The sequence below is a fragment of the Spodoptera frugiperda genome, chromosome 24 (genome assembly GCF_023101765.2).
Source record: "Spodoptera frugiperda isolate SF20-4 chromosome 24, AGI-APGP_CSIRO_Sfru_2.0, whole genome shotgun sequence".
In the NCBI taxonomy this organism is placed as follows: Eukaryota; Metazoa; Arthropoda; class Insecta; order Lepidoptera; family Noctuidae; genus Spodoptera; species Spodoptera frugiperda.
Genome location: NC_064235.1, coordinates 883,375 through 898,249, shown reverse-complemented (window position 1 = coordinate 898,249; position 14,875 = coordinate 883,375). Strand labels below are relative to the sequence as shown.

The window sequence follows — 14,875 nt, the reverse complement described above, 5'->3', positions numbered from 1 at the left end:
AAAAAATATTTTTTTATATAAACTTTGACAAACATTGATCTGTCACTCAATGACAGCAATAGGACAGAAATTCGCTTCGTGAAACAGAGCGTCTCAGCCCGGACGACATTATTTAGTGCGAGCTATAATCGTAATATTAAAATTGAATTATTAAATCAAAAACCATGTCGTACAAAGCAGATTTACGGCAATTATTAAAGCCATATTACTGGTTCAATATAATATTAAGTATGTCCTACGTTACGTGTAAGAGAACGGGTATAATTTGCAACTTTTTGTTCCCTAGTTCGGACTGTGAGTTGGACAGTAGAGAAACGGAAATATTATTTTTCCTAATTATAGTCGTTATGCTGAGGACAAGGAAGGCGGGAAGTGTGACTATGGTTAACTATTTGTCGTCTTCATTCGTTTATACGAAGATTGCTAACTTAATTCTATGGTTTTACGCTGATATAAGGTGAGTAACCATTTCTTCTCATTAACCAAAATTCTAACTGGTTTGCTGCAGATTTTTTTACTTTAAACACTAGTTTTTAAGCTAAACGTACAGCTCTAAATGCTATACATTTTAAATTTAGCAGTTTTTACTCAAAATTGGCGTAAATTCTGATTGTGAATTTGGTAATATGTCAACAACTTTATTGTGTTATTTGACGCTTCATTGGTCATCTATAGACTACACTCCTTACTTGTATTCAGTGCCTGCTTGTATAATTATACAGTATGGGGAGATCTCTTATGACTTAATTTAAATCAAATCCTGGCTGACCATATATGAAAAATGAGCGAAATAGGTGCAGTTAAGCCAAAAATTCATTATTCTCTTTGAGCTAATTTGAACAATCTTTACAAACTATACTATACAGAACTCTTTATAAATAATACATAATAACAGCAGCACCACATGTCCGTAATATTCCTAGACAACCTACAACATTACAGCTCTTCTGTGGTCAAGGTACATGGAGCTGTTCACACAGAATTTAATACTTGATTTATTTATTTAGTTTAAAAAAAATCGTAGAAATATTTACTTGTATTATACTTCTGTGGATGAGTACTACTTGTAGTTTCATTTAAGTCATATGAGTGATCTCCATACTGTATGAATGAATACTTCACAAACAAGTGATAAATAGATTTACAAACACAGCTGCAATGGAGATAATAATTACACCTTTTAGCACTAACAGCGAACTATAATAAGTCACACCTGTCTTTGTTTATGTTGATTGTCATCGGTCAGCAGTGGCCACTTTTAGGCTATTGATGTGATGATGAACTGGCTATAAATACTGAATACAGAATATTGAAGTAGGGCTCTTATTAAAAATCATGGTTTACTCAAGTACATTAATGGAGAAAATATCTACTAGTTTCGAGTCACAGAGGGACTCTTCATTATGCAGCATGCGCAGACACAGCGACATCGCACAGCTTAAGCCTACTCAGTAGGCTCGATTAGAGTAAACTGATTTTTAGTTAATTTAATAATGAAACCTAGTTATTTTTTATTTTTAAGTCAAAATTATTTATTTCAAATACACCTTAGGAAGCGAAGGGAATAGGAAGGCACTTTTGAACGTCAAAGTAAATATGTCCATCGGTTAGTCCTCTAGTTGCTCTATTTGCTTGTTCCAAAGCGTAGATTCCTATGGAGAGGAACAAGCAAGAAACTCCTTTTCCTGAAATTAACAAAATTTATTAACATACCTCACCATTTCATTCCAGATACGGCCTACCCTACGGAGCCATCCTAATTCTATCAGCTCTACTCCTCCCGGAACCAACATACATGGGCCCGGAACACGTAACCTACTTCAGAGGCCCTCAAGTCCTGGATGACGAGCTGAAACACCACAAGAGTACCACTTGGATAGTCTGTCTGTATGCTGCTTGGCATCCAGCTTGTGTCAACTTTGCTCCGGTGTTTGCTGAGCTGTCTGCGAGCTATAGCTTGGATAACTTGAAGTTTGGAAAGCTTGATGTTGGCAGGTAATTGTGACACTCAGTTACACAACATCAGTTACGTTAAATGTCCCATAGTGTAAGGGACTAGCTACTCCCGCCCGGTTTCACCGGTATTGGCTCCAATTTTTTTTTATTAATTGTTGCTAGAACTTTTTCCTGTGTAAATGGCTTATAAAAGAAAGATTTTTTCAAATCGAACCAGTAGTTCCGACCTGACTTCACTTTGCGACTTTCTGATCATAAATTATTATGTTATCGGCTTACTCACGTAACTGTTTGACGAGGAACTCGACTAGTTTCAGGCCATGCTAAAGGCTCATATTCATGAGCAGCATTCCCCGACACACGACGCGGTGATTGTCGCGGAAAGCTACTTATGAAAATAAAGATTATTGTCTAATTAACATGTGAGATTTCGATTCTGGTTTGTGTCGGACGCACGCGAGCAACACTAGTGGCATCGCCATATCACTCTTTCACTTCCTCCTCTTCCAAGCTGGGAGAGCATGCTTGCTTCGGTACGAATGGGCCGGCTCGGAGTGATTTGCGTCACAAAAAAAATGCCTCCCGTTGCGACGGTCTAGCAGTTACCAAGCATGGCTCTCCCAGACTTTATGTGGATGTATACTGCGTAAATCTATTTTACCCCCATTTTAAACTCTCAACAAGCCTTAAAATGATACCACTTGCCACTCCAGGTACCCTGAAGCGGCAGCTAAGTACAGAGTACAGGACGGTCCGACCAGCCGGCAGCTGCCGACGGTGCTGGTGCTGTCCGAGGGACAGGAGAAGATGAGGAGACCTCAGGCTGACCATACCGGGAAACTGCAGAAGTAAGTCTTTTTATGGTACAACGGCCAATTCCAATACTACGGATCGTTAAATTTGCTTACGAGCCGTAGAATTTTGACATAAGCTCCATACAAAATGTGTCAAAATTCTACGGCTCGTAAGCAAATTTAACGATCCGTAGTTTATTGGAATGCGCCGTAAGTCGGTAAACGAGCAGACGGATCACCTGATGGTAAGCAATCGCCGCCGCACATGGACACTTGAAACACCAGAGAACGCCTCTGGTGTTTCAAGTGTCCAACAAGTACGTTGCCGGCCTTTTTGGGGGAATTAGGAATTTAAGTGTCGTTGAGGAATCGGTGTTGGGAAGGGAGAATCGGGTCTCCGGTAACCCCACTCACACAACGAAAGCGTTGTTTCACGTCGGTTTTTTGTGAGGCCGAGTATTTTACTTTAAATCATGAAATACACCTCCTAAAGATGCTCTGTGGGGAGGGCAACACGTCGTGAGTGTGTTGTTATGTTGCACCTCGTGCTGCGAGCATTTAATTGCCAGTTGGAGGGTGGTACAGCATACTGCATGCTGAACATACATCTACAAGCGGAATAATTAATAAAAACTAGAAATCTATTGTATTTTTAGTGTAGTATAGATTTCCGCAGAGTAACGCCTGACTATTCTATACAAAAACAAATTATTTTATTTTTCAAAATATACCTATAGATTTACCCAAACCTCTTCAAACATCTTCCAGGTTCCTCTTCTCAAAAGACAATGTGAAGGCAGCGTTCGACCTGGACGGCATCTACCAGGAATGCAAGCAGAGACTGGCAGCCACCAAGAGCATTAAGAAGGAGGAGTAGACTCCACCACCACCTCATACTTCATCCTCATCATAAGCTGGAAGACGTCAGCTGCTGAACCAAAGCCTTGTCTGCAAAGTCAAATTATAAAAGCATGGTGTTTATAATATAAGGTGTTCTAAAAGTATCTGCCACGGCTTTAATGAGAGGTAGTGTTGTGTTTGAAGATTACAATAGTGAAGAAGTTAGAAGTTAAATAATCATTGACTCTACTCTATATTAAAGCTGTGGCAGATACTTTTGTGCTACTCCTTATATAGATACTTTAGAAGTCAAGTTAGAATAGTCAAAGTCAAAATTATTAATTTTAAATAGACCGAAAAAGTGGCACTTTTGAACGTCAAAGCAAATATTAAAATATTTTTTATATTTAGCAAAATGTTTGTCTGTCGGTCAGTCCTCTAGTTGCTCTATTTGCTCGTTCCAAAGTGTTACTCTTTTTCAATCAGGTTCACAATACAATTCTTAGTTACATTGTTTCGATTGCTTTAATTATGTGAGAACAATGTGACACTAATATTCAGTCAAAGGGATCAAAAAGATCTTTGGACATGCGTATAGATAGATGCATATAGGTAATAAACTTACAATAAAAATTATATCACCTGAATTATCCTTTTTGTGTTGGGTAGTCCATTTATCGAGGAAGGCTATAGGCTATAAAACTTCACGCTATGACCAATAGGAGCCGAGCAGCTGCTGACAATGCGCGGGAGTAGCTGCCTAGTTTTATTTAATATGATTATAAGTATGTAAAGATCTGTTAATAATAGTAATATTTAATTTAGTGCTGCCAATTTTTTTTACAACCTATTTATTTTATAATTTTGTATGTTTTGATAATGTCGTTAAATTCCTTAATGATCTATGAATCTAAAGTATAAATGCAATAAAATTATTATTAAATATTATGTCGCAGACTGTATAGATTGTCTATTTAATGGTGCTTTTCCACCACAGATGTGCTATGTAGCTATGCTACGAAGATGTAATAGCTAAGCTGTGAAACTATGTGACCGTTTCCACTGATACTAAACTATGTAGCTGTGCGAGGAAGATGTGCATCTCGAGTATGCGATGTATCGATAGTAGAGAAGCCATCCATAGCACGCATCTTCCATATAAAAACATAGCTTAGTTGAGTCCGTTTCCACCAGTGCTAAGCTATGTGTACTAATGAATATGATTGGTGGAAGCCAAACACATCCACAGCAACGTAGCGTAGCACATCTCTGGTAGAAAAGCAGCCTGAAGTAACTGCCTTTTAGTATAAGTTGATGTTTTATGTGTTGTGTTTATTTAATGTTTTTTGTAAATAAATCTTTATTAGATCGTGCTTTATATTTTGTATTATTTTTCCTAAAATATTACTCGGAGATACACATACAGGATTTTTTTGTGTGGTGTCTGCCTGTTTGTTTCGGCTCATCTCTGAAACGGCTGCACCGATTCTGACGGGACTTTTATTGGTAGCTGATGTGCTATAGAGTAACTTAGGCTATTTTTATGGTATAAGCCAGTAATCGAGCAGACTCATCACCTGATGGCAAGCAATCGCCGCCGCCCATGGACACTTGAAACACCAGAGGCGTTACAAGTGCGTTGTCGGCCTTTTGGGGGTGAGGAATTTAAGATTTGTTGGAAAATCGGGGATTGAGAAGCTTGGAAGTAACCGCCTTCATAAGGCAGTTGTCCCACCAACGGCGAGTGAACGACTAACTATCGGCTATTTTCTCGCTCAAGAAACGTACAATAGATATACTTTCCGTGTAAACAAAAGAGATGCATATACAAATAGTTGATCGCTGACTGTTCACACTGCCGGCGAGTGCTCGCTTCACTTGTTTGTTTTTGATTTCACTCGTTTTCACTCGTTTCTAGTTCTAGCTCTACTCGTTACTCGTTCATCGTTGCCGGTGGGACAACTGCCTTAGGCCGGTAGGTAATAAATAAAACAACAGAAATACAAATAAATTAATAACATTATTTATTTATTGACTAGATACAAAAGTAAGTATTATAATAATACTAGATTTATACAATAAAACACTTACTTTTTTACATAAAAAACATGTCGTTTTTGCTACACCACTCATAGGAGAAGTTGATCAGTCATCTACCATGCTTTATGTACACGTAGCTAAGCTATTTAGTATATGTACAGTTATACAATGAAATAGATATAAAATAATTTGCACAATTTAAAATTTTTACTATCTTGTTTTATGTCATTAAAGTCCGTCGTAATAGAGAACAAATATACTGTCTTGTATAAAGTGACTGACTGGTAACACTGGTAAACAGTATTTTTGTTAAACAAAATCGAGTCGGTTTTTTAAACACTACTACCTACCCGCATATAAACCTCATACTTAGTTTTGTTCGATCACCCTCAGTTTCCATTAAATATAAACTAAATTGATTACGCGAATTTTGCTTACCGACGTATGTTCCCGATAAATTAATATTGAATTATTGAAATTAAAAAAAGTTTTTTTGTGATTGTCGTTTCTGTACATCGTAATGAGATGCCCAGAGTGTGTATAAACCATCCTGATAACTTTTGTTACATTTGCGGTCAACTTACTATTAAAAGTCAACTTCGTAATTTGACATCATTAGTTAATCATAATCATTTATTTAATTCAGACCATGGTGTCCATTTAGTTAGTAACAATTTTCTTATAGACTAGTGTTAGTAATATACAGAAACAAATTATAAAAGAAAAATAAAAACAATATAAGTAAAGTAAATACAACAATCACCGCCGCGCCACCCCATGACAAATGGCGCTGCAGTGATTGATGTAATCGCAATCCAGACGACTAGCGATCATGCAAAGGATGCTGTTGTGCCACGCACTCTACGCACCAGGGAGGGACATATTTTACGCATCGTAGTGTAAAAGCAGTCAACGCGATGTTCAGCAAACATCCCTGACGCACTACAGAATTGCCGCAAAGTTAAAAACTGTTATTTTAATTATATCAGCTTACAAGAATATGGGATGCAATATGTCGCTCAAGATACACTTCTTACACTCTCATTTGGATTTTTTTCCTCAAAATTTGGGAGCCGATAGTGATAAACACGGCGAGCGATTCCATCAGGATATATCCAACATGGAAAAACGGTACCAAGGCAAGTGGAGTCCGAACATGTTGGCTGATTACTGTTGGACACTCAAAAGAGATGTACCTGACGCTAAATATTCCCGAAAATCCTGAATAAAAGCCAAGTGTTACTTGTTTTTCTTGATTAAATTCAATTTTCAACCACATTTACTTAAAAAAAGTGTATTGCAGTTGCAAGAAAACTGAGGGTGACTGAAACTTTTCAAAAATGCAGATTATTAACAGGCTAATTGTAGATACAAAATATCCCATTCAAATTAATTTAACTTTCATTGAGGTCATTTTTGTCACACAGTGTAATTAGTGAATGACATTTAAACACGTGATTGCATTATTACAAGCAACTTTCCGAAGAAACAGAAAGATTATACAAAAAATGTTTCTTCGGAAAAGTTGTTTATAATCATGCCTCATCTAGTTATTTAAGAGATTGACGTGTAAAAGTGTTATTTTATAACCTATTTGCAAAATAAATATCATTTCATTTCATTTCATGAGTACAATCACGTGTTTAAATATCGTTCACTAATTACCAGTCACCTTATATGTAGGTATATATGACACACGATATCTATATGACAATATTAGACAGCAGCCCTAATCCGAATGCCTACTCCTATACTTAAAATTTCGTAAGTCAAAATAATAAATGAGTAATAGGTACATAATTTACCTAACTTTAAAATATAAAATAAATACTTTTCGTTCTCTACAGAACAAGTAAAGACACACCTTTTAAAAAAGCAGCACTCATTTGTTCCATTTTTACGTATCACTAAAACTGAAGAGACTTTAATCGACACAAACGCCATCTAGGCAACGCAAAAACTTACTAAACTCCTCCAAAAATGTTAGAATCTTACATTTCACACTACACTGTGTATCGGAAGCACAGTAGTTGTAATATTTGGAAGTAATATATAAAAAAATCACACATTGTCTCAAGTTTTTCAGTTTTTTCAGTATTTTATCACTTCTACCGTTTTTCACATTTCATCGCGTGGGACGTTCAATCGACGTAGAAGTTGATAATACCACCAAAGACCCTGGAATCAAAGAATTTATGTCATAATTTTATTATAACTTTCGTGAGACATACTCAATTAATTATTATGTTATCGGCTTACTCACGCAACTGTTTGACGAGGAACTCGACTAGTTTCAAGCCATGCTAGTAGTAGTAGACAGTAGCAGCGTGACAATCGCCGCGTCGTGTTCGCGGAATGCTAGCTCATGAATATGAGCCTGACTGAGCATAGGTTGAAACTAGTAGAGTTCCTCGTCAAACAGTTACATGAGTAAGCCGATAACATAGTAATTAATTTATGTCATTATTGTGCAATCAGCTACCTACTGTCTGCTCCCACAGTCATCTCCCAATGACTACAGTACCCTTAGTACGACTTTGCTTTAAATGATAAATGATATTTATTTCTGTAAATAGGTTATAAAATAACACTTTTACACGTCAATATTTCAAATAGCTAGATGAGGCCGGCATTTCCTATCTGACTACTCTGAGAAGGAATGCCGAAATAAACTCAGAGGTTTTACCTGTTTTAAAGTCCAGACAATGAAATAAAGGATAATGTGAGAGAACCGTGCAAGTTGATTCTGTAGTGGTCTTTAGAGGAAAGAACCACAACAGTATGAGCGGACCTGTTCAGATGGCAGTACGCATGTGTCAGTTTACAATTAGCTCAGCTGACTGCTGTTGCTGAATTTTAAATTTTAAGTTTAAATTAATCAAAACAAGAACACGTCCAGCGCTCTAGTTGGTTGGTTTATTCGAGCCGGTCTTTATTAGTTCTTCTGTCCACGTCACCATGGGAATAAATGCCCAATCCCTGATTCCCCAACAACGCTTAAGTTCCTAACGCCCAAAAGCGCAAGGCCCTTGTAACACCTCTGCTGTCAAGGGGTGGCGGCGATTGTTTACCATTAGGTGAAGCATCTGCTCGTTTACCGGTTTACACCATAGAAAAAAAAAACTAACAAGGGTTAGTTTTTAGTTAAAACGTTATTTAGAATCTTACATCACTTATGGTATCCATGGGCGGCGTTGATCGCTTACCATCAGCAATTCATTTGCCAATTCCCAAAAATTTGTTTAAAAACAAAACTAACTACAAAAATCGACTGCTTGCCTAAAGGACGAACATTTCAAATATCATATCGAGGATGTTCAGCAGCTTCAGGAACCGTGGCTTCGGCTCCTCGTCAGCTTTCCGGGCTGCCGGCTTCTCTCTTCTCTTCTCAGCGTCTGGTGACAAACAGACATTGTTATTGCAGTTGTCCTACTCATATTTTTCTTTTTTGATAAACGTTCCCCACATTAGTATTTTCTCGTGGGTGCGTTTACAAACATACAATTTCACATATCTACACATGAAACCCAGACCTGAAAAAACAATTTGTGGAGCACACAAAGAGTTGCTGTGTGCAGGAATCGAACCCACTACCTGTTAGACCGCTGCCGTGCAGTCATAATCACATGTATTATAAATATGAAAGTATGTGAGGAAGTAATGTGTATGTTTGTTACTCAATTATGTCAAAATGGCTGAAAAAAATCGTGATGAAATTTGGAACAGGGGTAGATTATGGTCTGGAATAATACATAGGCTACTTTTCATCCCACAGGAATGCGGGCGAAGCAGCTGACAGAAGCTGTTTTTAAGAGGGGGGGGATCATCAAATTACTTCTCTCGCCTTGGGCGCGGCGAGAGGGAGTGTCAGTCTCCTACTGATTAAAAACCACCCTATTTCTACTCCTGCTTTTTGGGCCGGAGCTTCGGTAAGCCTGCTAGGCAGTCCGCAGCTTCTAGTCGGCATCAGCCCTACTGGGTTTGGTTCTGGTCGGGCGGCGAGCATGGGTAGCTATCCCTTGCTCGCCGTCCGCAGTCCCACTCAATTTGAGAAGCTAGACTGGTAGTTAGCTTTCACACCATCATCATTATCAAACCGAATTATGAAAACTAGACATAGGAAATAGTTTTATTCTAATGAGAATTCCTAATAATAGGTGGGGCAAAACAAATTACCCTTTGCCCTACCCGGGGATTAAACTTATGATGAGATATTTGCCCTCTTACATAGTAAACTCTAGGGCGAACATAGCAGACGCACCCAGAGTTTTCATAATTTCAAAAATTATAATTATATCGGGCACAAATCTAAAATGAACACATACATTTTTTAAATACTTAATATTTTTTCAAGTATTTTTTGCATCCATAATTTACATAGGTGTTAGAAAATACAGTATTTAGGTAGGTAATCACAATATTATGGATTCTGTCGGGCACAGCAAAATATAAAATTCTTAGGAGAAAGAAAGGGCATTTAGTATTAATTTAAATTTAAATACGACAGTATTTAAATTAATTAAATAGGTTTTTGGTAATTTCAATATTTTAGTGTATATGTCACCGGAAAATTTCTCTATCCTATACATCAAAATTTTGAGAGACATTGCAACATAAAAAAATATATATGTTGCCGGAACATAGCCTTCCATATACCATAGTCTACACTACCACTATTCTCAAACATGCTAGAAAAATCTACCTCGTCTCAATAATCCGGCAAAATTAAAAGACACACTGCAATGTACGCATTACCCATTGACATTTTCCCATTACAATTTAGTCGGATAATTGCCAAATTCCTATTTCCTACAGAATAATAGTCTTTACTTCTTAAAACTGAAGAGTTAAAGTGCTATACACAAATGAAACATTAAGCTATCTCTTTCTTGCACGCTTCTTGTCAATATGCACGAAAGAGATGCGCGTTGTTTATTTTTGTTAGTTGGCGCGAACTTTTAGCGCGGCCATTTTATTGTTATTACATTTTCTTGTAACAGTTTTGTGAATGCATTTTCGTGTTCGGGAGTCCATTAGTTAAAGGAAATTTTTATTTAATTTAAATTCGCTATTTAATAGTTATAATAAAGTGCAGTATAATTAAAAACCGCATAAAATAGTGTCCAATATAATTAGACAAGGAAATTAATACGAGAAATCATGTGCGAAAAGTTTTATCACGAAAAGTTGAAAAATATGCAAAGTGCCGTTTGCAAATCGTGAAAAATATCGAAAAATAAGTCTTATAAAATTTGTGACATCAAAGTGCGTGCAAAGTTCTTGAAATGGGCAGTTTTATAGAAAAAAGTTCGTAAATTTTGGAAATAAAAGATTTTTTGTTGTAAATTCTAAGTGAAATCAGTGCTATCTTGTAATGTGAGCAAGTATTATGTATAAGTGGAAAATATGCCGAAATGGACAAATGGCGGAGGCCTCGCCCCGCACTGCACTCGACGGATAGACAAAGAGTCTTCCGATTTTTCTTTTAACAAAAAGGTAAGGATTAATAGAACTTAAGCTTTAAATGTTCCATGTTTATTGAATAAATAAAGATTTTAGATTTTCTCTAAAATGGCAGGATGAAGAGAGAAGTTGAGAAAATGGATGGCTGATGAATTAAATTTAAGAAAATAAAATTATTATACTTATTTTTTGTCAAATACGTAAGTATTTTATATCACTTCAATTACTAAATCAGTATTTGGTTTTTGTCGACAGTTGATAATTTTGCATTTTCATAAAAAACTGCGATTTTTTTTCTATTTATACTCAATTGTTTTGTTATTATTTGTTACATGTGAAGAAGAATGTATTTAATATTATGTTTCATTTATTTTAATTATATTTGTTACATTATAATCGGGATATTTGAATTTTTCTACTGTCCTTTTGTAGCAAGAATTTTACTGATTGAAAACCTGTGTGTTACTGAGTGTTCAGTGTGAATAGACACAGCAAATAGGTTGGGTAGGTAGAGACAATGTAACACCAATTGCTATGATTTTTACATATCTCTTTCACTTCATCAACAGTCAACAGTGTTGTTTCATCAACAGTCTTCATTAGTCTTTTCATGCATGCTTATCAGTTTAATTATTTACTTATTATGTACCTACATTTTTACTACTTAATTTAAATTTAAATTTTTTACCATTAAAATACAAGTTTACTGGGTCAATCAATTACAAGAGTAAACCATTATATTAAATTAATGAAATGAATTACCTAAATTTCTCTCCCCCTCACCAATCCCCTGGTGAGCTCTCTCAATAGCCATCACCTGCTCCTCGCTGAGGACCGTTGAAGCATCCAGGAACACTTGGATGCTGTACTCCGAGAGATAATGTGACCAGTGACCGAATACACCGATACCTGGAATATTATAAAAAAATATATGTAATTCTAAGACGAAGTCAAAATTAAATCATTTATTCCAATTAAACCATAAATAGGTACTTTTGATATGTCAACTAATAAATAATAAATAACAGCCTGTCAGTCTATCCGCTAGTGAAGCTAGATGCTCGTTCCAAAGCTTTGAATGGAGAAGAACGAGCAAGAAAAAAGAAAAATGTTGAATGCTGACATTATGTTAGTTTACATTACTTAAACTTACCTCAGTACATTTTTTTCTGAAAGGATATAGCATACAATCAGGTCAAATCATGCTACACTACATACATACAATAAATTTATAGTTTTCATTTCCGCCTGTAGATGTATTTTCACCATGCAGTATTCTGTACCAGCCTCCCACTTGGCAATAAAATTCATACAAACATAAAAGCACATACACGACACACAACTCATACTAAGCTACTGGCAGCTCAAATTTAAACTGCGGGAGCTGACAAGTCGACAAATCTTAAGATGCTCTCGTAGAGGAGTGAAGCATGTGTTGAGTGTGTTGTTGCGTGTTGAGTGTGTGTTTTGATGTTGTACCTCTGCTGCGTGAATGAGGTGGGATAAAAATTGTGTTGTTTGTGTTCAAGTAAGGATTCAACAATCCAACTAAAGTAAGAGTCCATAGGCATTGCCGATGATGCAGTTAGTACGATGCGGATCAATGGACGCTGTTATATGAGTTTCTATACAAAACAAACTAAATTCCGTTGCATGCGATACATATGATGCGGGCCTGTGGATGCTTACCATAAACAATTTTTCAGGCTGAATTTTTTAGTGCACTGTTTAAGTGGCCCTATATCTTAACGTGAGACCCATACATCATAGATGTGAGGTCTCACGTCGAGATATTAATCTGACATTTACTTACCAATTGGTCTGGGAAAGTCTGATGGAATGAAGACCGAGTCTGAACCGCAGGTTATGGAGCTGAAGTTGTTCTTGTCCACTTCGTAACTTGGCCTGGAAGTTATAAAGCAAAATGTTATGACTTTTTGTTCCCAGACTTTTGATAGAGTTGAAATAGATTATTTCTTTTTACTTTAATAAAAACTTAGATTTTATCTGTCATAGATGCATTTACAAACAAACAAATTCACATAGACATGACATAAGGAGTTGCATTGTGAGTAATAATTATTTTACCTAATGGAATCGGTACCGGTATCTAATTGGTTGGTTTATTTGAGCCAGCCAATCAGAATTTTGAATCTGATTTAGTTTCAATTATTTCTAATGTAAGAAAAACTCATACAAATGGTAACTATAGCTAAGTTTAACAAATGACGAAGAGGCAGAGTGAATAAATAATACTTGGGATGACTATCTTTTATAAAAACTGGTATACAGTACTGATGGCTGATATAATTGTATTGTCTAGAACAATTTACATTTAAAACTATAACCTTTATCTCCATCAAAAAGTCTAATTGACTAAAGTCACCAACATAATAATAGTCAATAATATCAACATTTTCATCACTAAACATAAAAATATTTACACAAATTCAGAGGTTAGGAAAAGTACAATTTGCACGTAAACACAAGGTTCTCTGACCACATACCTGATCGTATCGGACACGTAAAGGTCTGCATCACCAGATAGAGAAGTGAGTTCCACCAAAAGAGGTCCTATATGCATCAATTGCCAATAAGAAAAGTTACCAGCTCCTACAGCGCCTACCACTGTGTCTAAAAGTATTTTATCCGTTTCAATTTGGACATAACCGGATAGTAGCGAGCTTAATGTCGATACACATATAATTCCTAACAAAACTAAGATGAATTCTCTACGCATTGCTTTATATTTCCAAATAATAAATCGCAAACGGAATTTCTGCAAAAATGCACAGCACCGAATCAAAACGTCCGATTGGAATGTCAAACTGACATTGACAGAACTTTGAAGTTTACATTTTCGTTCAGAAATTGACAATTGTTACAAAGAGGTTGTTTCAACTTTGCGTTGAGAAGTGAATAAAATCAGAAATAATTGTTTTGAAAGACTTACTATGTTTTACCTATACATGTAATAAAAATGCCTGCTTTTAAATAATTTTAAGTGATTTCATAGTCCTAATACATTAAAGAGACGGCCTGGCGCCCTACGTCATGAGCCAGATATTCACGTCAGCTTAGCCAAATTCCTTCATCTATTTTTATCAATAACTGAACTAAGGTAAACGTATCTACGTAAACAGCTTTACAGTTTGATAATAATAGAATAAAACTGTCGAAAACAATGACGCTGTAAAGATATGAAGATTAATTGTTTTATTTGACATTGCTTTGCTACTTATTTTTGTTTGGAAGTATTTTTGTTTGTTTCTTCTTACCAATTTTTAGCCCTTTAGTGACTAGATTGAATGAATTGAGTTTTTAAACAAATTCATCGTTAACTAGCGTCCATGGGCGGCGCTGATCGCTTACCATCAGGTGACTCCTTTGCTCGTTTGCCACTTATTCCATAGAAGCAGGAGTAGGAAAAGGATGGTTTTTTCGTCAGTAAGAGTCTGACACTCCCTCTTAACGAGAGAAGTCATTGAATGATTTCCCTCCCTTAAAAAAAGCATAATAACTTTGGTTATTGAGAAGAAAATTTTCCATACTTATACTCTCTCATTGAAGATATAAAAAAATTAAAAAAAAAACAATAACAAAGAGATATGGGTAGATAACAATATTATATTTTGTTTTAATATCTATGTACCTACCTATACATATAGTATACGTAAAAGAGATAGCATTAATAAGTACCTAAACCTACTCGTATCAGTTTTGTTTAAAAAAATATATTTCGGTAAAAACACTTCATATTTTTATCAATTCTTTTGAAGTTG

The 14,875-nt window shown here is 35.9% G+C and overlaps 2 protein-coding genes across 4 annotated transcripts; one reads left to right on the top strand and one right to left on the bottom strand.

The window, feature by feature from the left end:
* Positions 1-71: 71 nt before the first annotated feature.
* LOC118278638 (thioredoxin-related transmembrane protein 2 homolog) lies at positions 72-4,968 on the top strand. Its single transcript, XM_050703789.1, has 4 exons — positions 72-457; positions 1,732-1,995; positions 2,670-2,804; positions 3,519-4,968. Exons 1-4 carry the CDS (start codon positions 165-167, stop codon positions 3,625-3,627), a joined length of 801 nt encoding a protein of 266 aa, XP_050559746.1. The 5' UTR covers positions 72-164; the 3' UTR covers positions 3,628-4,968.
* A 622-nt stretch (positions 4,969-5,590) lies between these two features.
* LOC118278664 (UPF0669 protein C6orf120 homolog) lies at positions 5,591-13,921 on the bottom strand. 3 transcript variants are annotated; one of them, XM_050703785.1, is made up of 5 exons: positions 13,601-13,921; positions 12,907-12,998; positions 11,856-12,002; positions 8,890-9,025; positions 5,591-7,808 (listed from the first exon to the last, which is right to left on the bottom strand). In XM_050703785.1, exons 1-4 carry the CDS (start codon positions 13,831-13,833, stop codon positions 8,910-8,912), a joined length of 588 nt encoding a protein of 195 aa, XP_050559742.1. In that variant the 5' UTR covers positions 13,834-13,921; the 3' UTR covers positions 5,591-7,808; positions 8,890-8,909. The 3 variants fall into 3 exon arrangements, with proteins under 3 accessions (XP_050559742.1, XP_050559741.1, XP_050559740.1); XM_050703784.1 differs by having other exon boundaries at positions 8,910-9,025; XM_050703783.1 differs by having other exon boundaries at positions 8,923-9,025.
* Positions 13,922-14,875: the final 954 nt, after the last annotated feature.